The sequence below is a fragment of the Bos taurus genome, chromosome 10 (genome assembly GCF_002263795.3).
Source record: "Bos taurus isolate L1 Dominette 01449 registration number 42190680 breed Hereford chromosome 10, ARS-UCD2.0, whole genome shotgun sequence".
Lineage (NCBI taxonomy): Eukaryota > Metazoa > Chordata > Mammalia > Artiodactyla > Bovidae > Bos > Bos taurus.
In genome coordinates, this window is record NC_037337.1 from 92,655,395 (window position 1) to 92,676,533 (window position 21,139).

The 21,139-nt window shown below is 44.7% G+C and overlaps 1 protein-coding gene across 7 annotated transcripts in view; it reads right to left on the reverse strand.

Moving 5' to 3' along the window:
- Positions 1 to 21,139, reverse strand: part of STON2 (stonin 2) — a 184,479-nt gene that overhangs the window by 114,290 nt on the left and 49,050 nt on the right. For 3 of the 7 annotated variants that reach the window (XM_024997880.2, XM_005212234.4, NM_001191218.4), the window contains one exon: positions 17,441 to 17,725. The exons of 1 other annotated variant lie outside the window; for it this stretch is intronic. In XM_024997880.2, the coding sequence (XP_024853648.1) occupies positions 17,441 to 17,725 (285 nt within the window). Of the gene's footprint in view, positions 1 to 17,431; positions 17,726 to 21,139 lie in introns of all 7 variants that reach the window. 3 more of the 7 variants (XM_024997877.2, XM_024997878.2, XM_024997879.2) reach the window with 1 other exon arrangement.

The window sequence follows — 21,139 nt, forward strand, 5'->3', positions numbered from 1 at the left end:
CTCAAACTTCTCCCCCATTCATTCCACTTGAATCACACAACATGAACAGGGCCACCTCCCCAGGGTCCCACCGCTTATTGCTCCTTCCTCCTAGAAGACTCCTTCCCCAGTTTCTGCAAGGCTCAGGCCTCACTTCCCTCAAGTCTTCATGCCAAAGCTACTGCTCAGAGCAGCTCCTGGACCTTCTGTAAGTTTCACATCCTCTCTCACCCGGCTCCCTTTCTTTGCCTCGTTTTTCTCCTCTTCCCACTGAACACGTTATCTGACACACATTCATCTACTTCTCGATCCAGTTTCTGCTGTGGCTTCCCCCTAGCAGAATGGATCAGGCAGGACTTCCTGCTGTATCCCCAGTGCCTTGAATAGTGACTGGCCCAAAGTGGGGGCCCAAAGCTCCATTGGTTGAATAAATAATAAACAAGTTGTCAGGGCTTCCTTGATGGCTCAGCAGGTAAAGAATCTGCCTTGCAATGCAGGAAATGCAGGAGAGGCGGGTTCGATCCCTGGGTGAGGAACATTCCCTGGAGAAGGGAATGGCAACCCACTTCAGTATTTTTGCCTGGGAAATCCCATGGACAGAGGAGCCTGTGGGCTACAGTTCATGGGGTCCAAAAAAGTCAGACACGACTGAACAGGGCACAACAATAAGCTATCAACTAAAACAATTCATACAGCAAATACTCTTCTCTCTTTTTATCCCCTGGGATCCTGAGCAGACTGAAATTTCAAATACTTATACACACTTTGATGTCATGTGCTTTATTTCTACTTTAATGCTTACTCAGTTCAGTTCAGCCGCTTAGCGGTGTCTGACTCTTTGGAACTCCATGGGCTGCAGCGCACCAGGCCTCCCTGTCCATCACCAACTCCCCGAGTTTACCCAAACTCATATCCATTGAGTCAGTGATGCCATCCAACCATCTCATCCTCTGTCGTCCCCTTCTCCTCCTGCCCTCAGTCTTTCCCAGCATCAGGGTCTTTTCCAATGAGTCCGTTCTTCACATCAGGTGGCCAAAGTATTGGAGCTTCAGCTTCAACATCAGTCCTTCCAATGAACACCCAGGACTGATCTCCTTTAGGATGGACTGCTGGTTGGATCTCCAAGGGAATCTCAAGAGTCTTCTCCAACACCACAGTTCAAAAGCATCAGTTCTTCGGTGCTCAGCTTTCTTCATAGTCCAAATCTCACATCCATACATGACTACTGGAAAAACCATAGCCTTGACTAGATGGACCTTTGTTGGCAAAGTAATGTCTCTGCTTTTTAATATGCTGTCTAGGTTGGTCACAGCTTTTTTCTTCCAAGGAGCAAGCATCTTTTATTTTCATGGCTGTAATCACCATCTGCAGTGATTTGGGAGCCTCCCAAAATACAGTCTGTCACTGTTTATTTGCCATGAAGTTATGGGATCAGATGCCATGTTCTTAGTTTTCTGAATGTTGAGTCTTAAGCCAGCTTTTAAACTCTCCTCTTTGACTTTCATCAGAGGCTCATTAGTTCCTCTTCAAATTCTGCCATAAGGTGGTGTTATCTGCATATATGAGGTTACTGATATTTCTTCCAGGAATCTTGATTCCAGCTTGTGCTTCATTCAGCCTGGCATTTCACATAATGTAGTCTGCATATAACTTAAATAAGCAGGGTGACAATATACAGCCTTGATGTACTCCTTTTCCTATTTGGAACCAGTCTGTTGTTCCATGTCCAGTTCTAACTGTTGCTTCTTGACCTGCATACAGATTTCTCAGGAGGCAGGTCAGGTGGTCTGGTATTCCCATCTCTTTCAGAATTTTCCACAGTTTATTGTGATCCACACAGTCAAAGGCTTTAGTGTAGTCAATAAAGCAAAAGTAGATGTTTTTCTGGAATTCTCTTGATTTTTCTATGATCCAATGGATGTTGGCAATTTGATCACTGGTTCCTCTGCCTTTCCTAAAACTAGCTTGAAAGTTCATGGTTCACATATTGCTGAAGCCTGGCTTGGAGAATTTTGAGCATTACTTTGCTACCATGTGAGATGAGTGCAATTGTGCGGTAGTTTGAGCATTCTTTGGCATTGCCTTTCTTTGGAATTGGAATGAAGACTCACTTTTCCAGTCCTATGGCCACTGCTGGGTTTTCCAAATTTGCTGGCATATTGAGTGCAGCATTTTAACAGCATCATCTTTTAGAATTTGAAATAACTCAACTGGAATTCCATCACCTCCACTAGCTTTGTTTGTAGTGATGCTTCCTAAGGCCCATTTGACTTCACATTCCAGGATGTCTGGCTCTAGGTGAATGATCACAATATTGTGGTTATCTGGGTCATGAAGATCTTTTTTGTACAGTTCTTCTGTGTATTCTTGCCACCTCTTCTTAGTATCTTCTGCTTCTGTTAGGTCCATACCATTTTTGTCCTTTATTGTGCCCATCTGTGCATGAAATATTCCCTTGGTATTTCTAATTTTCTTGAAGAGATCTCTAGTCTTTCCCATTCTATTGTTTTCCTCTATTTCTTTGCACTGATCACTGAGGAAGGCTTTCTTATCTCTCCTTGCTATTCTTTGGAACTCTGCATTCAAATGGCTATATCTTTCCTTTTCTCTTTTGCTTTTCATGTCTCTTCTTTCTTCAGCTATTTGTAAGTCCTCGTCAGACAACCATTTTGCCTTTTTGCATTGCTTTTTCTCATGGATGGTCTTGATCCCTGCCTCCTGTACAACGTCACGAACCTCCACCCATAGTTCTTCAGGCACTCTATCAGATCTAATCCCTTGAATCTATTTCTCACTTCTATTGTATAATCATAAGGGATTTCATTTAGGTCATACCTGAAAGGTCTAGTGGTTTTCCCTACTTTCTTCAATTTCAGTCTGAATTTGGCAATAAGGAGTTCATGATCTGAGCCACAGTCAGCTCCCAGTCTTGGTTTTGCTGACTGTATGGAGCGTCTCCACCTTTGGCTGCAAAGAATATAATCAATCTGATTTCAGTATTAACCATCTGGTGATGTCCATGTATAGACTCTTCTCTTGTGTTGTTGGAAGAGGGTGTTTGCTATGACCAGTGTGTTCTCTTAGCAAAATTCTGTTAGCTTTTGCCCTGCTTCATTTTGTACTCCAAGGCCAAATTTGCCAGTTACTCCAGGTATCTCTTGACTTCCTACTTTTGCATTCCAGTCCCCTATAATGAAAAGGGCATCTTTTTTGGGTGTTAGTTCTAGAAGGTCCTATAGGTCTTCATAGAACTGTTAAACTTCAGCTTCTTCAGCATTACTGGTCAGGGCATAGACTTGGATTACCATAATATTGAATGGTTTGCCTTGTAAATGAATAGAGATAATTCTGTTGTCTTTGAGATTATACCCAAGTACTGTATTTCAGACTCTTCTGTTGACTATAACCTGGGGAGTTCATCTTTCAGTGTCCTATCTTTTTGCCTTTCCATACTGTTCATGGGGTTCTCAAGGCAAGAATACTGAAGTGGTTTGCCATTCCCTTCTCCAGTGGACCACATTCTGTCAGACCTCTCCACCATGACCTGCCCATCTTGGGTGGCCCCACACGGCATGGCTTAGTTTCACTGAATTAGACAAGGCCATGGTGCATGTGATCAGTTTCTAGAACTGCCATAAGAAGTTACCACAGACTTCACTGCTTAAACAACAGGAATCAGTTTCTCTCACATTGTTCTGGAGGCAAGAAGTCAGCAAAACTGGTTCCTTCTGTGTGCTGGGGGGGAAGACTCTGTTCCAGACCTCTCTCTTCGACTTGTAGATGGTCATCTTCTCTTTGCATCTCTTCAGATGACAAACCCCTCACTTATGTGCATGTCTCCAAATTTCCCCTTTCCATCAAGGCACCTTTATTCCCCTTTCATCTGATATTCCTTGTCCTGGGTTGCGTTCTCTGGAAGCAGCTGCTGAGATGGTATTAAAAGTTTGATATGTGTCTTAGAGAGTAATACCTTCCGGCATGTTTTTTTCTGCTCATCATCCTCTGAGATTTGAAGGCGGCCTGGGCAGAGATGCCAGGTCAGGAGAGCCAAGGTTACCCCTGCTAGAGTCTTCCACTTTCTGCTTCTAGTTAGATGTTCACTAACTAGGGCTAAATGATTTCTCCAATGTTGTAAACACGGTCATCCATGAATACAAAATAGATCTCATTTAACTCTTCATTTGTGGCTTTCACAGCTTGCGATACAAAGCAGTGGCCGCCGGACGGGTTCAGAGAAGCTTTGGCTCACCCCAGAAGGCTTCATGGGAAATAGACCGCTGGACTGTTAGGTAATCTCAGCTTGGGGAGAAGAGGGACTGTGTCCAACTTTCTTATAATTGCATTCCCAGCACCTAAATATGCTTTGCATGAATGAACTGGTTAATTGACGCATGCTTGGGCAGCTGATTGTGTTCTGTGTCCCAGACTGAGGGTGAGGGTGAGATGCGTGAGTTAGCATATTCTCTGGAAGAGGAGAACCTTGGGGTTGTAATTCAATATGTACATGTTATGCTAGGTGTATATGTAATACGTGTGTATGTGCATGAATGTCAGTGTATATGTTTTATGTATGTATATAAATGTACATTACTATGTGTATGAGTACATGTTATCTGTATATGCTATGTCTGTGGGTCTATGTGTACGTATGTGGTAGGTGGCTATACCTACTGTGTGCACAACAATGGAAAGCAAACAACTGATGATAACAAAGCAAAACAAAAAAATCACTTTCCTGTGATTTACCGAAGAGGGCATCGTTCAAGTTCTACCTAACAGCTCATTAGCCACATAAACAGGAGTCCTTCTGCAGTAGATTTCATGTCCACCTTTTACCTTTTCCTTCATTTATCCGATAAATACAAAGAAGGCCGCTACTAAGTTCCATGGACCATGTTCTGGGATAGAGAGTAAATGAGACAAAGTCCCTTTTCTCTAGTGGGGAAGACAGTAAACTCATAAGCACACAGCCTAATTTCAGGGAGAGACATGTAAGGGCCTTCCCTGGTGCTCCAGGGGTTAAGAGTCTGCCTGCCAAGGCAGGGGACATGGGTTTGATCCCTGGTCTGGGAAGTTCCCTCGTGCTCTGGGGCAACTAAGCCCGCGTGCCAGGACTACTGCGGCCCGCGGGCCTTGAGCTGGTCTCCGCAGCACGAGGGACCACCGAAAGAGAAGCCCGCAGACGCAACCAGAGAAAGCCGGGCACGACTACAGGGCACGGCCAAGAAAGGAACAAAAACAGACTTACAGAAAGCAAACGAGGGCCTCACTTAAAAACAAAGGATGAAGAAGCAGAGAGGGGCTGCGGGGCAGTGGTGCTGAGCAGAGCTCGGAGAGAACTTCGAGAGAGAGCCTCAAAGGCTGAGGGAGCCGGCAGGAGCGGAGAGGCACTCGGGGGAGCAGCGGGAGAGGCGACAACCGGAGCAGAGCGGAGTTCTGTGGGGACGTGCAGGCCCTGAGGGAGGCGGGCTCGGTTAATAAAATTCATTCCTGAGAGCATCCCGGGTCTGAGGTGGAGTCCCGGAAGGTCATGAATTACCTTTACAAGCAGAGAAGAACCATGCAGGGTATTAAAAGAAAGCGAGACCCAGAGCCGAAATACACGCAAGCCTTGCGGGGCGCCTGGCCTCCATAGTCACCAAACGGCTGGGATCTTATCCCACCCCCGCCCACCACTCTCCCCCAACAACCTCACAGAAACTAACCGCTGGGCTCCTCTTCTTCAGGACTCTCAGCTGCCTCCTTCTTACATGGCTGACATCATCTCTGGTCCTCCCCCAAACAAGCGGGTCTTTCTCTGGTCAGACAGTTAGCTTCCCTCTGCTCCCCCAGACACAATGGGAAGGCCTCAGTCCAAGCTCTGAGGGAAGACATTTGAAGGACAGGGGAAATAAAGGTTCCGGAAATCAAGGTTTTTTTTTTTTTCCCATGTTTGAAATTATGCATATCCTGCAGGATCCGCATAATGGGTCCAATTCAGCCTCGTGGCCTTGGCCTTGCCACAAAATCACTGTGTCCCTGGAAGAAGGTCAGTGCACAACGCGATGAGTGAACAGGAAGCTTCCTGCAGATAATAGCGCCTTAATTTTTTTTTTTAATTTCGGGGATGAACTTTGCTCTTTCAACTTGGCTGCATGCATTTGCAAATGTATTCTAAGCACACCCACACACTTGAAAATGCACATTGGCCTTGTCTCTGAGACAATCTGTGTAACAATTTTAGGTGACAGCGAAGCTGACATCTACATTCCTCCTGGTGCGTGGCACAATTTAGAAGTCTGAGGAGGTAAAACATTAAGTTAGGAAAATTCTGTGCAACTGGCCCACTTCAGAAACACTACTGCTAAAGCACAACACGGGAATAAAACACACCTGGTGTAGATCCATTTTCAAAAATGTTTCTTTGAGAGAAAAACATAAAGATTCAATTTTGATTTGAACAGATCCATCAGAATCTTTTTTTTAAAAAGCACTTTGGTTCCTCTCATGGTTTAACAGAATATCTATGCATTTACTTCAGAGTTCAGCAAATGAGTTTTAAGTTTTTTTTTTTTTTTTGACATTTTTTACCATGTAATTCAGACTGATCACACAGCATTTTCAAACTGGAACAATATTTCCAAGGTGTGAACAGTATTCCTACACCAATTTAAGTCCAAAGTGTAAGTGTTCCATGGGCTTCCCTTGTGGCTCACCTGGTGAGGAATCTGGCTGCAATGCGGGAGGCCTGGGTTCGATCCCTGGGTTGGGAAGATCCCCTGGAGAAGGGAAAGGCTACCCACTCCAGTATTCTGGCCTGGAGAATTCCATGGACTGTATAGTCCACGGGATAGCAAAGAGTCAGACACGACTGAGTGACTTTCACTTTACTTTAAAGTGTTCAACGTTCAGTTCAGTTCAGTCACCCCAGTCGGTGTCCGACTCTTTGCAACGCCATGAACTGCACACCAGGCTTCCCTGTCCATCACCAACTCCCAGAGCTTGCTCAAACTCATATCCATTGAGTCGGTGATGCCATCCAAACATCTCATCCTCTGTAGTCCCCTTATCCTCCCACTTTCAGTCTTTCCCAGCAGCAGGGTCTTTTCCAATGAGTCAGTTCTTTCTTTGCCTCAGGTGGCCAAAGTATCGGAGTTTCAGCTTCAACATCAGTCCTTCCAGTGAATATTCAGGACTGATTTCCTTTAGGATGGACTGGTTGGATTTCCTTGCAGTCCAAGGGACCCACCACAGTCTTCTCCAACACCACAGTTCAAAAGCACCAATTCTTTTGCATTCAGCTTTCTTTATGGTCCAACTCTCACATCCAAACATGACTTCTGGACATTATTTGTTCTAATAAAAAATCTAAAGAAATATTTTGAAAGTGAAAGAGGAGAGTAAAAAAGTTGGCTTAAAGCTCAACATTCAGAAAACTAAGATCATGGCATCTAGTCCCATCACTTCATGGTATATAGATGGGGAAACAGTGGAAACAGTGGCTGACTTTATTTTGGGGGGCTCCAAAATCATTGCAGATGGTGACTGCAGCCATGAAATTAAAAGACACTTACTTCCTGGAAGAAAAGTTATGACCAACCTAGACAGCATATTAAAAAGCAGAGACATTACTTTGCCAGCAAAGGTCCATCTAGTCAAGGCTATGGTTTTTCCAGTAGTCATATATGGATGTGAGAGTTGGACTATAAAGAAAGCTGAGCACCGAAGAACTGATGCTTTTGAACTGTGGTGTTGGAGAAGACTCTTGAGATTCCCTTGGAGATCCAACCAGCAGTCCATCCTAAAGGAGATCAGTCCTGGGTGTTCATTGGAAGGACTGATGTTGAAGCTGAAACTCCAATACTTTGGCCACCTGATGCCAAGAGCTGACTCACTGGAAAAGACTCTGATGCTGGGAAAGACTGAGGGCAGGAAGAGAAGGGGACGACAGAGGATAAGATGGTTGGATGGCATCACCGACTCAATGGACATAAGTTTGAGTAAGCTCCGGGAGTTGGTGATAAACGGGAGGCCTGGCGTGCTGCAGTCCATGGGGTTGCAAAGAGTCAGACACAACTGAGTGACTGAACTGAACTGAACTGAAAGAGAACATTTGGGCTTCCCAGGTGGCCCAGTGGTAAAGAAGTGAAGTGAAAGTCGCTCAGTTGTTTCTGAGTCTTTGCAACCCCATGCATTATACAGTCCATGGAATTCTCTAGGCCAGAATACTGCAGTGGGTAGCCTTTCCCCTATCCAGGGGATCTTCCCAACCCAGGGACCAAACCCAGGTCTTCTGCATTGCAGGTAGATTCTTTACCTGCTGAGCCACAAGGGACGCCAAAGAATCCCCCTGCAAAGGCAGAAGATGCAGGAGACTCGGGTTCATTGCCTGGGTCAGAAAGATCCCCTGGAAGACAAAATGATAATCCACTCCAGTGTTCTTGCCTGGATAACCCTGTGAGACAGAGGAGCCTGGTGGGCTACAGTCCATGTGGTCACAAAGAGTAGGACACAACTGAGAACACACTCACACACACACACACACACACACATGTACACAAAGAGAATATGTATCAACATGGCTTGAGCCAAACTGATCTTAAGTCAGATATGTGAATTTCACATTGGCCTTCACCAAATTTCAGGGGTTTTAACAGAGGAAACAACTTTTACAAAAGATTCAAGAGGCATGATTTTATATGCCCTTTCATTCCTAACATCATCAGGTCCAGGGAACTGGTGCCCATTCTTTTTCCTGTATATGTGTTTTTAGAAAGGCTCCATATTTTATCTATATTTTTTATCCATATTTTTCTGAAAAAGATCACACAGCCCCTTTTTCCCAGACCAACCATAATGGCACTTCACATTCTGCCCTCGTTGATGTCCAAAAGAAAGTTGTCTCCTTGATGGATTTAAGCATTTCTGGATGTGTTTTTCCTTCTAGCTGTTGCTCCTAGTTATTCAGTCACCCTTGGTATGCATCAGTGGTCAGTGAACAATGAATTAAGTAGCCAGGTCACCAGGGTGGGACACACCACTCTCTGGCTCCTCTGAGTCCCCAGTGCAGCTTCTGGCATTCAAATGCCACAAAAATAAGATTTACCACTACTGACAGTCTCTTTGTCCCTTCCTTTCCCTGCCTACAGCCTCCTGCATTTTAATGAAGGCAAATTGCACATTCTCCTGCCAGGCTAAAATCCAATGCCCCCTTGGCTTTATTCTTAGGTGGCACCGCTTAAAAGAGAAATCCTTTTGTGGGGTTTTGGGAGGGTTTTTTTGTTTTTTTTGGTTTTCATCTCTCAGGAAAACTGTGGAGGTGCTGAGGAGTAGGGACCGAGGGAGAGGAAAGAGTGTCCCAGGGAACATTTCTCTCCCTACGGACTCCCCTGTGATTGCTTCTTTCCCAGCTTCTCTTTGCAAGCCAGGATGTTAAGGTAAGGGACAAGCTGGTGGAGTAAAGCTCCATTTTTTTGCTTCCAGGAATCCAGGCACTCATCAGTTCTCCTCTGTCACCCCCCCCCGCCCCTCCCCCACCTATTTCTCTGAGGCCAAGATCATCCTTTTTCTTATAAAAGATATTAGTAGAGAGGCCACATGGGATGAGTCCAAGACACACATTTTTCCATTTTTTCCTGACACAAAGACAGTGGATTGGAAAGTGCTAGGCATTTGCTAGAAGCAAATAGAACAGATGTTAAGGAATAAAATGAGAATAAACTGAGAAACTACAATCACATTACAGGTAAGAGTCGGTTTCCATGAGTGATGCTTATGTGACTGGGAAGAAGGCTGAAGCCAAAAAATCAGTTTCCATGGAAACTTTGTTCTTGTGGAACGTCACACCCTGCCTGCATGCATGGGGCTGTAAACTTTGGAGGTAAAGCATTGTAGCTACCACAGAACATGCGCTTAATAAATGGCCTGCCCTATTAGAGGTGCACCCCTAGACCAGCTTGACTTACTCAGCCTGCCTCCACATAGAGAGGAGGGGTGTAGATGTATACTTATGGACACTTGCTCCTTGGGAGAAAAGCTATGACCAACCTAGACAGCTTATTAAAAAGCAGAGATAGATATCACTTTTCTGACAAAGGTCCATATAATCAAAGCTATGGTTTTTCCGTAGTCATGTATGGATGTGAGAGTTGGACCATAAAGGAGGCTGAGCGCCAAAGAATTGATGCTTTTGAATTGTGGTGTTGGAGAAGACTCTTGAGAGTCCTTTGGATTGCAAGGAGATCTAACCAGTCCATCCTAAAGGAGATCAGTCCTGGGTGTTCATTGGAAGGACTGTTCCTGAAGCTGAAGATCCAATATTTTGGCCACCTCATGTGAAGAGCCAACTCCTTAGAAAAGGTGCTGGAAAAGATTGAAGGCAGGAGGAGAAAAGAGGGCAGAGGGTGAGACAGTTAGATAGGACCACCTATCTGGAGATAATGGAGAGGAGGAGAGAGGAGCCTGGCCTGCTGTGGTCCATGGAGTTGCAAACAGTCAGACACGACTGGGCGATTGAACAACAATGTGGCTGATTCACAATGTTGTACAGCACAAACACAACCCTGTAAGCAATTATATTCCAATAAATAAAATAAAAAGCAAGAAAGTTAAACAAGAGATTCTTTTTTTTTTAAGTTAAAAAAAAAAAAGAAAAGAAAAGTGGAGGGAGGGAAAGAAAGGGGGAAAATATTTTAGAAACTTGGTATTTAAAGTAACCATGGCTGCTGCACCAAAAACCTGGTGTGTTCAAACAGCAGAAAGTTGTTCTCTCATAGTTCCAGAAGCTAGGAGACTGAACTCTGAATCACTGGGCCAAAGTTAAGATGTCAACAGGGCAAGGCTTCCTCCAGAGGCTCGAGGAGAGAATCTGTTCCTTGAGTCTTCCAGCATCTGGTGGCCACTGGCATTCCTTGGCTACGGCTTCCTCACTCCAGTTCTCAGGGTCAGCATCTTCAAATCCCTTTCTGTTCTGCCTTCACACTGCCTTCTCTATGTGAGCAACATCTCCCCCATGTCCCTCTTATTTATGTATGATTATACTGCGGACCCACCCAGATAACCCAGCACGATTTCCTTATCTCAAAATCTTTAGTTTAATCCATGAGCAAAAATCCCTTCTACAAATAAGACAAGGTTCACAGGTTCCAGGGCCGAGGACCTGACAGCTTTAGGGCCCACTATTCAGGCTACCACACCAGGAAAACTCAGTATTACCCAAAGAACAGAGCCAGCAGCAGCGACTACAAGAAGTCTCGGTCTGTTTCTATCACGGTGAAGATACTTGCTGTAAAACACGGCACCACTGTCGTGTAATGCCTGCAGTTAATGTATGTGATGTTGCTGACATAGCACAAGTACCAGAACCTTTTGGATTCAAATTAAAACCTGAGTTGCTCAACAGCCTCCAGGATGGAAGCTGGGGAGATGTCTGCATTATCTGTGTCGAGTGCGGTGAAGCCTCACTTCTCCTGCAAGTACCCTGACCTGAGCTCTACCAACCCCTCACTCTTCCTTACTGTTAAACACAGCTTATGTGAGGAAACCCATGAAGGAGCTAGTCTAGTCGGTGAGGCTAGTTGGGGTAATAGGGATGTACCCAGCAATCCTTTACTTGGTAGGTTCCTTGATGGGCAAGAGAGGGCTCCTGGATTTTTTTTACTTTTTATTGGAATATACTTGCTTTACAATGTTGTGTTAGTTTCTGCTGTACAGCAAAGTGAATCATCCATCCATATATATATCAGTTCAGTTCAGTTGCTCAGTCGTGTCCGACTCTTTGTAACCCAATGGACTGCAGCACACCAGGCCTCCCTGTCCATCACCAACTCCTAGAGCCTACTCAAACTCATGTCCATTGAGTTGGTGATGCCACCCAACCATCTCATCCTCTGTCGTCCCCTTCTCTTCCTACCTCAATTTTTCCCAGCATCAGGGTCTTTTCAGGTATGGTAGTGATGGTGGTTTAGTCACTAAGTCGTGTCCAACTCTTGCGACTTCATGGACTGTAGCCCGCCAGGCTCCTCTGTCCATGGGATTTTCCAGGCAAGAATACTGGAGTGGGTTGCCATTTCATTCTCCAGGGGATCTTCCTGACCCAGGAATCGAACCCAGGTCTCTTGCATTGCAAGCAGGCAGATTCTTTACCAACTGAGCTATGAGGGAAGCCCTCATACATTCCCAGTGTATACACATATCCCCTCTTTTATAGAATTCCTTCCCATTGAGGTCATCACAGAGCACTAAGCAGAGTTTCCTATGCGTAGGCTGTCATTAGCTATCTATTTTATACATAGTAGTATATGTATATGTCAATCCCAATCTCCCAGTCCATTCCACCTCCCCTTCCCCCACTTTGGTATCCATAAACTTGTTCTCTACATCTCTAGTTCTGATTTGCAAATAAGTTCATCTGTATCATGTTTCTAGATTCCACGTATAAGCAATATTATACATTTGCTTTTCTCTTTCTGACTCACTTCACTCTGTGTGACAGACTCTAGGTCCGTCCACGTCTCTGCAAATGACCCAATGTCATTCCTTTTCATGGCTGAGTGATGTTCATGGCAGCACTACGTGCAATATAGCCAGGACACAGAACCAGCCTAAATGTCCACCAACAGAGGAATGGATGAAGATGTGGTACATCTATACAAGGGTCCTTGGATTTACTACCATTTTCTTCGCCGCCCTGCAGCTCTGCACAGTCCTCCAGGCACTTGGGTCCCTGAGCTAGAAACACGGGCTGAGGCAGGCCCTGATCCTACACGTCCAGCCTCACATCTGCTGGGAAACCAGCTGATAAGACTCTTTCTGCAGAGGAGAGTCCCACCTCCACAGAGCTCAGTTAAATGTTCATCCATGGAAACAGATGGAATTAGTAATGAATGTCTGAGCCAATGTTCTCAGGCCAAAATTATGCTTTCAACACATTTCAAAGTTGTCATTTCTTGATTCGTTCTCTAGTAACATCAATAAATCCCCTGTCCTTAGTACAATGCAAGGCTGGCACAAGGGTGAGGCAAGGGAGGCACTCACTGTGGGTGCAAAATTTAAAAGATAACTTAAATAATTCAGTAATTAAATAATATTTTAAATGCAACATTTAAAAAATATAGACTCAGCCAACTGCAGCCTATAGGCTAGCTATCTATTTCTGTATGCAGAATTTTACTGGAAAAAGAGCTAGGATTAGGGTGGAGTATGGCAGTCATCCAGGTTTTAGTTGGATTTTGTCTTTAGTCTTTAAAATGCTGATATTTTGTTCATTAAGGAATTTTTTTTGCATTGTTTTTACTTTTTCAAATAATTTTGGCTTTTAAATTTATTTTTTTAATCACAATATTTTCAAGCCTAATTTTTTCAAGATCGCTATTTTTCTTAAGACAACCATTATATCTTGATACAGAGCACAAATATTTTATATATATTTCCCAATTTATCAGAGAATAGTAAAAAGATGTACTTACGAATCCAGATTCAATAAAATTAGTCTTTACCACTTTGCCAAGGATATTAATGAAATTAACTTTATTTTTTACTATATGTACACAGTAGCCATAAGTTTATTTGCCATTACTTTTATACTATTAATGCAAATGCCAATATAATAAAAAAGGCAAAAAGCATCTTAGACTTCTTATGAAAATATTTTTGATCCTACACATCCCTTGATAGGATCTTAGGAAAACCCAGAGATCTATAGATCACACTTTGAAAACTGCTGACTTAAAGGATAAGGTTTTAATGATTTAAAGTTAAAACCATTAAAGGTCAAAACCATTATCAATAACAAGCTAAGGTCCTCAGTCAGATGGGGGCAACATAATTATGACTAACTCCAAAGTTAGCTTTGCAGAAACAAGCCGTGAAGAGTTAAAGTAAATTGATCCATCTGTCGTATAACCAGTTCTGAGCAATTAGGAAATCTTTAAAGCTCAAGGTATGGACAAGATGTGAAAGAATCTGAATGCTTTGAAAATAATCAGTGATCAAGCCGGCAGGGCCATTTTAGGACAACCGAGCAGAGAAAACTGCCCACCGCCTTCGTTTCTCGCCTCCGCTGTCTCCTGGGAATGAGGCAGCAAAGGAAACTATCTCAGTAGCAGGAAGATTGAGGCAAATATACCACACAGGGCACCCCTAGGCTGTTCAAAGGTCCTGGAGCCAGTCTGCCTGGTGGGAAACTCTCTCTTGCCACTTCCTAACATATAACTGTAGGCATATTCCCAAACCACTATCTGTCCCAGTCTCCTCATGGGTATTCAGTTCAGTTCAGTCGCTCAGTTGCGTCTGACTCTTTGCGACCCCATGAATCGCAGCACGCCAGGCCTCCCTGTCCATCACCAACTCTCGGAGTTCACTCAAACTCACGTCCATCGAGTCAGTGATGCCATCCAGCCATCCCATCCTCTGTCATCCCCTTCTCCTCCTGCCCCCAATCCCTCCCAGCATCAGAGTCTTTTCCAATGAGTCAACTCTTCGCATCAGGTGGCCAAAGTACTGGAGTTTCAGCTTTAGCATCATTCCTTCCAAAGAACACCCAGGACTGATCTCCTTTAGAATGGACTGGGTCTCCTTGCAGTCCAAGGGACTCTCAAGAGTCTTCTCCAACACCACAGTTCAAAAGCATCAATTCTTCGGCACTCAGCTTTCTTCACAGTCCAACTCTCACATCCATACATGACTACTGGAAAAACCATAGCCTTGACTAGACGGACCTTTATTACAAATATAATATTAAATACCTTCCTCCTATGACTCTTGTAAAGAGGTCATGAGATGATGTAGAAAAGCACTGAGCACAGTGCCCAAAAGAGTAAATGTTTAGTAAATGTAACATTAAAAACAAACCTACTGGGACTTCCCTGGCAGGCCAGTGCCTGGGGCTTCACCTTCCAACACAGGGGGTTTGGGGGTGATCCCTGGTTGGGGGACTAAGATCCCATAGGCCTCACGGCCCAAAAAAGCAAACGTAAAACAGAAGCAATACTGTAACAAACTCAACAAAGACGTTTAAAATGGTCCACATCAGAAAAAAAAACAACAACTTAAAAAAAAAAACCTTCTGTACCAATTCATTGCCCTGTGTTCAGTAACTTTTCCCTACCAGCACAAATGCTCAGCCCATTGTCTTATTGGTGTTAGGTGTTCTGTAAAGGTTACATCCTCCTTCCAGCCAGGTTGGGAAGCCTGTCTGGACCTGTCATTTATTTCATCCACGCTGCTTTGAGCATCATGGGTTTTTCACCAACAATTCACTGAGAAAAATGATGCTTAAATACTAAAAAATATACTAATATGCAAATCGTTATATAGAAATGAAAATTTTATATGATAGAATCATGCTTGATATTTGTTTAATGATGTTGAAAACCCATGTGAAAAAGGGATTGTTTTAAAAAATCCAAACTAGCAAAACATTTAATCCATCATGAGAAAAACATCCCTTTTTCTAGGTTTCTGTGGTAGAAAAAATGTTTGCTCCCCTACAAACATGTCTACATCCTAATCCTCAGAACCTGTGACAATGTCCTCTTACATAGCAAGAGACTTTGCAGAAGTGATTAGGTTAAAAAACCTGGAGATGGGGAAATTATCCTGGATTATCCTCGTGGGCCCAGCATCATCACAAGAGCCCTTAGAAACAGGAGAGGAAGGCAGAAGTCAGCCAGGGGACGACCTGACGCCTGAAGAAAAGCACAGAGAGAAGCAACACTGCTGCGTTTGGAGACTGAGGGAGAGGCCACGTGCCAGAAACACGGGCAGCCTCCCCGAGCTGGAAAGGGCAGGTGAACAGAGGCTTCCCCAGGGCCTGCTGAAAGGAGCGCAGATCAGCAGCTTGATTTCAGCTCGGTGACATCCACGTCAGACTTCTGAGCTACAGAATTACAAGACAATCAAGCCGTGTGGGCTCCTATGTATAAAATAGATAACTAATGGGAACTCCACCCGGTGCTCTGCGCTTAGTCACTCAGTTGGGTTTGACTGTTTTGCGACCCCCTGGACTGTAGCCCGCCAGGCTCCTCTGTCCATGGGATTCTCTAGGCAAGAATCCTGGAGTGGGTCGCCAGTCCCTCCTACAGAGGATCTTCCCGACCCAGGGATTGAACCTAGGTCTCCTGCATGGCAGGTGGATCCTTCACCGTCTGAGCCCCCAGGGAAGCCCACACTCAGAGCACTTTGCTGCACCCATGCTTGGCGATCTGCGGTGACCTAAATGGGAAGGAAATTCAAAAAAAGAGGGGACATATGTATGTCCGGCCGATTCACTCTGCTGCACAGCAGAAACTGACACAGCAGTGTAAACAGCTGTGCTCCAGTATGTTTTTTTTTTTTTATGTGGTACATATATGCAATGGAATACTACTCAGCTGTAAAAAAAGGATGAAACATGCCATGTGCAGCAACATGGACGCAACCAGAGATTATCGCACTAAGTGAAACAAGTCTCAAAGAAAGACAAACGCCATAGGCTATCACTCATATGTGGAATCTAAAATATGACACAAGTGAATCTACCTACAAAACAGAAGCAGACTCCCAGGCACACAGAACAGACGTGCGGTTGCTACGGGGGAAGGGGAGAGGGAGAGGGAAAGACTGGGAGTTTGGTATTAGCAGATGCAAACTGTTAAATTTAGGATGGATAAAAACAAGGTCCTACTGTACAGCACAGGGATCTATATTCGATATTCAGTGATAAAACACAATGGAAGACAATTAAAAAAAAGAATGCATAAAAATAAGTATATGCTGCTGCGAATCTTGTTATAAATAATTTCAGACATAGTAAGTAAATAAGTTGTGTTGGTTAAGCCACTAAGTTTGTGGTAATTCGTTATAGCAGCAAATAGAAAGCTAATACAGTCCTGAAGGTTATCCCACATCCCCCCTGGCAAGCTTCAGTGCCCAAGAAAATAAGTAGCCAGCTCACCAGGGTGGGAACTAACCAGTCCCCTGGCTTCACCCAGCTTCCCAGTGCAGCTTCTGGCCGTTCAAATGCCACAGAGTCAGAGACTTGACCATTCACGACAGTCCCCACTCCTGAAGATTTGGAGTCTTAAGGTGTGGGATACAAGAACATCCACGTGTAACTGGTGACCCTGATAGAGATGGTTAGCGGTCCACACTTTTAGAGACATCCGTTTTACTCAGAGGGAGCTTACAAGTTAGGTGCTGAGTAAATACAATTGCAATCCGTAATAGATGAATCCATACGCATCCTTCCAGGGAGAGATGAACAGCCAGGAACAAAGGTAAAAGGCTAGAAATGGCCCAGAACACATAGATCCTTCCACAAGGTGCAGAGTCAAGCCCAAGGAGACCTCCGCCTGCTGTCTCCTAGGCAGCCAGGCTCAGGGCCTGCCTCAGGCAGGCCACAACAGAATCCTGGCAGCCCCACAGACCTCTCTTGGGAAAGTATCCCTGGGAAAGCATCCACAGACCTCCATCCCAACCCTCCCCAGCCCCTCACCTGGCCTACCTGTCCCCCCTGCTTCTTTAGGAGGTGGTGATGAGCTGGCCCAGGGTGCATCATCTTCAAACTGAACCCAGCTGCTGATGGCCGAGACCAGCTCAGGTGGGCGCTGCTCGGGGCTCCCGGGAGGGGAGGCTGCTTCAGAGATGAGGCCCAGCTTTTCGGAAGAGTCATCATGCTCTGAGTGGGAAAGGTCCTGAGAGCCTCCATCCAAGGCATGATGCTCCCCAGAGGAGCTCTCGGACTGGTCTGAGGAAGAGGATGCTCCTGGGAGGTGCTCTTTGGGGCCCCCTGAAACAGATACCAGAAACTGCCATCACCTCACAGGTGGAGGGTCACTCTAAGAACTGTCTCTTGGAGGAAAAAAAAGAAAAGGCAACGGTGATCAAAGGACTCACCATGACAGGGTGTGAGAGCAAAGAGACAGCCGTGCCCACCTGCTTCTATGCTAAAGTGTTTTCCTAAAAATGTATGAAAACTATACCCTAGGATGTGGTGCTGGAGAAGACTCTTGAGAGTCCCTTGGAGACAAACTAGACAAACTAGACTCTTGAGAGTCCAAGGAGACAAACTAGTCCATCCTAAAGGAAATCAACCCTGAATATTCATCGGAAGGACTGATGCTGAAGCTGAAGCTCCAATACTTTGGTCACCTGATGAGAAGAACTGACGCATTGGAAGAATTCCTGATGCTGGGAAAAATTGAAGGCAGGAGGAGAAGAAGACGACAGAGGATGAGATGGCTGGAATGGCATCACCGACTCTATGGAAATGAGTTTGAGCCAACTCTGGGAGAGAGTGAAGGACAGGGAAGCCTGGCATGCTGCAGTCCATGGGGTGCAAAGAGTCAGACATGACTTAGTGACGGAACAACAACAAAGGTTGTCCTAACAGTCTCCATGCAGGCTAAGACTGGGAGTCTGGTCTGGTTCACTATTCTTATCCTACCATCTACTTCAGTGTTTGTGGGGGGGGGGGGTCACACACAAAAAATTGTTGTGAAGGCCAAGCAAGAAATAGAACTAGGTCAAATTGAAAAGCAAACGGCAATAGGGATTGGTGGAGACTGTGGCTCAACAGGCAACCTTCTGTCTGGACTAAAAACACTCAAGTTCAAACTGTACAGTCCAGAGGACATTCATTTGTGGGCCACCACATGCAAACTCTCCACCAACGACTAGTTCAGTATGGCACAGAGACCCTTCCTCTAGCTTTGTTTCACTTTATTGGTCCTAGAACAGTTAACAGCCTTCAAATATTGTTTTTAAATAATACAATTGACCCCAATTGTGGTGGTGATTACATAAATCTATACAGGTGTTAAAATTCATCAACTGTAGACTGAAAATGATCAATTTTACTGTATGAAAGCTTTGAAAAATAAATGTACTGATACGAAACTGCTTTCTCCCATCACTAGCCAAACAAACTGGTCCACTTGAACGTAATCAAAGCCTTTAGATGAGAGCTGTCCCAAAGAAATAAAAGGCAGGCCACATACATAATTTAAAATTTTCCAGTTCAGTTCAGTTCAGTCGCTCAGTCGTGTCCGACTCTGCAACCCCATGAACCGCAACACGCCAGGCCTCCCTGTCCATCACCAACTCCTGGAGTTCACCCAAACCCATGTCCATTGAGTCAGTGATGCCATCCATCTCATCCTCTGTAGTCCCCTACTCCTCCTGCCCTCAATCTTTCTCAGCATCAGGATCTTTTCAAATGAGTCAGCTCTTCTCATCAGGTGGCCAAATATTGGAGTTTCAGCTTCAACATCAGTCCCTCCAATGAACACCCAGGGCTGATCTCCTTTAGAATGGACTGGCTGGATCTCCTTGCAGTCCAAGGGACTCTCAAGAGTCTCCTCCAACACCACAGTTCAAAAGCATCAATTCTTCGGCGCTCAGCTTTCTTTATAGTCCAACTCTCACATACATGACTATTGGAAAAACCATAGCCTTAACTAGACGGACCTTTGTTGGCAAAGAAATGTCTCTGCTTTTTAATATGCTGTCTAGGTTGGTCATAACTTTCCTTCCAAGGAGCAAGCATCTTTTAATTTCATGGCTGTAATCACCATCTGCAGTGATTTTGGAGCCCAGAAAAATAAAGTCAGCCACTGTTTCCACTGTTTTCCCATCTATTGCTAAATTTTAAAATTTTCCAGTAGCCACATTTAAAAAAGAAAAAGAAACAGGGGAAACTATTTTTAATAATGTATTTCAACTCAATTTGTTGAAAATGTACAATTCCAACATTTAAGTGATAAAAAATTGTTAATGAAACATTTAACTAGGTCCTCGGAATTTAGTGTGGATATTTCACATTTCTTGAAGTGACAGTGTTAGTCGCTCAGTCATGTCCAACTCTTTTGACCCCATGGGCTGTAGCCCACCAAGCTCCTCTGTCAGTGGGATTTCCCCAGGCAAGAATACTGGAGTGGGCTGTCATTTCCTTCTCCAGAGGCTCTTCCTGACCCAGAGATCAAATCCCGATCTCCTGCATTGCAGGCGGATTCTTTACCATCTGAGCCACTGGGAAAGCCCAGTTTATAGTGCGTCTCAGTTCAGACTAGCCGTGTTTTAAGGACTCCATAGTCACATGGCTAGCAAGCTGGACAGCGCACCTGTAGACCCTGCTTTCCAGGTGCTGTAAATGGAGCTGGGATGATTCAGGTGGCAGTAGCAGTGGCCATGGAACAGAACCAGCTGACAAGGCTCCGTAAAAAGCTCCTGCATCCTACCTTGATCTTCATCCTCGAGCACAGTTCCACAGAAGTCAACCTGGCCACCTTCACCATGATCACGAGTGACAATTACTGAGTTCTCTGCATTGCCCATCACTGTTGTAAGTGGTTTTTTTATATGTTAATCACTTAATCCTCACTGCCACCCTCAGGTCGACACTGTGATTATCCATATTGCTCAGATGAACTACCACCCAGAGAGGTAAACAAATCATCCACCCAATTATCCACATCCATGATGGAGCCAGGATTTCAGCCCAAGGGATCTGGTTCGAGTGCCTGTCACTCTTTTTGACAAATATCCTTTGAAAACTGAAACAATCCGAATGGCTGTGGAGAGTAATAACCAAAAAGACTGAGTGTAAAGTACTTGGTAAATAGGAAGTTTATATTCAGGGCTTCCCTGACAGCTCAGTTGGTAAGGAATCAGCCTGTACTACAGAAGACCCTGGTTTGATTCCTGGGTCATGAAGATCCCCTGGAGAAGGGATAGGCTACCCACTCCAGTATTCTTGGGCTTCCCTTGTGGCTCAGTTGGTAAAGAATCGGCCCACAATGCAGAAGACCTGGGTTCGATCCCTGAGTTGGGAAGATCCCCTGGAGAAGGGAAAGGCTACCCACTCCAGTATTCTGGCCTGGAGAATTCCATGGACTCTATATTCCATGGACTTGATAAATATGAAGTTTATGTTCATTGGAAGAAAGCAGCTAATACTTCTGGTTCTTCCAGGTCTTTGGGGGCTTCTGGTGTTTCCAGGTCTTTGTTTGGGAGCTCTGAGATTCCTCAGATGCTTCCTTTGAGCCTCTTAAGTGAAAAACATCTGCATCTGAGGAAGGTGATAAACTGACTTTTTCCTTATCAATATCCCACTGAGGACTTCCTCGTGGCACAATGGATAAGAATCTGCCTGTCAATGCAGAGGACACAGGTTTGATCCCCGGTCCGGGAAGACTCCACATGC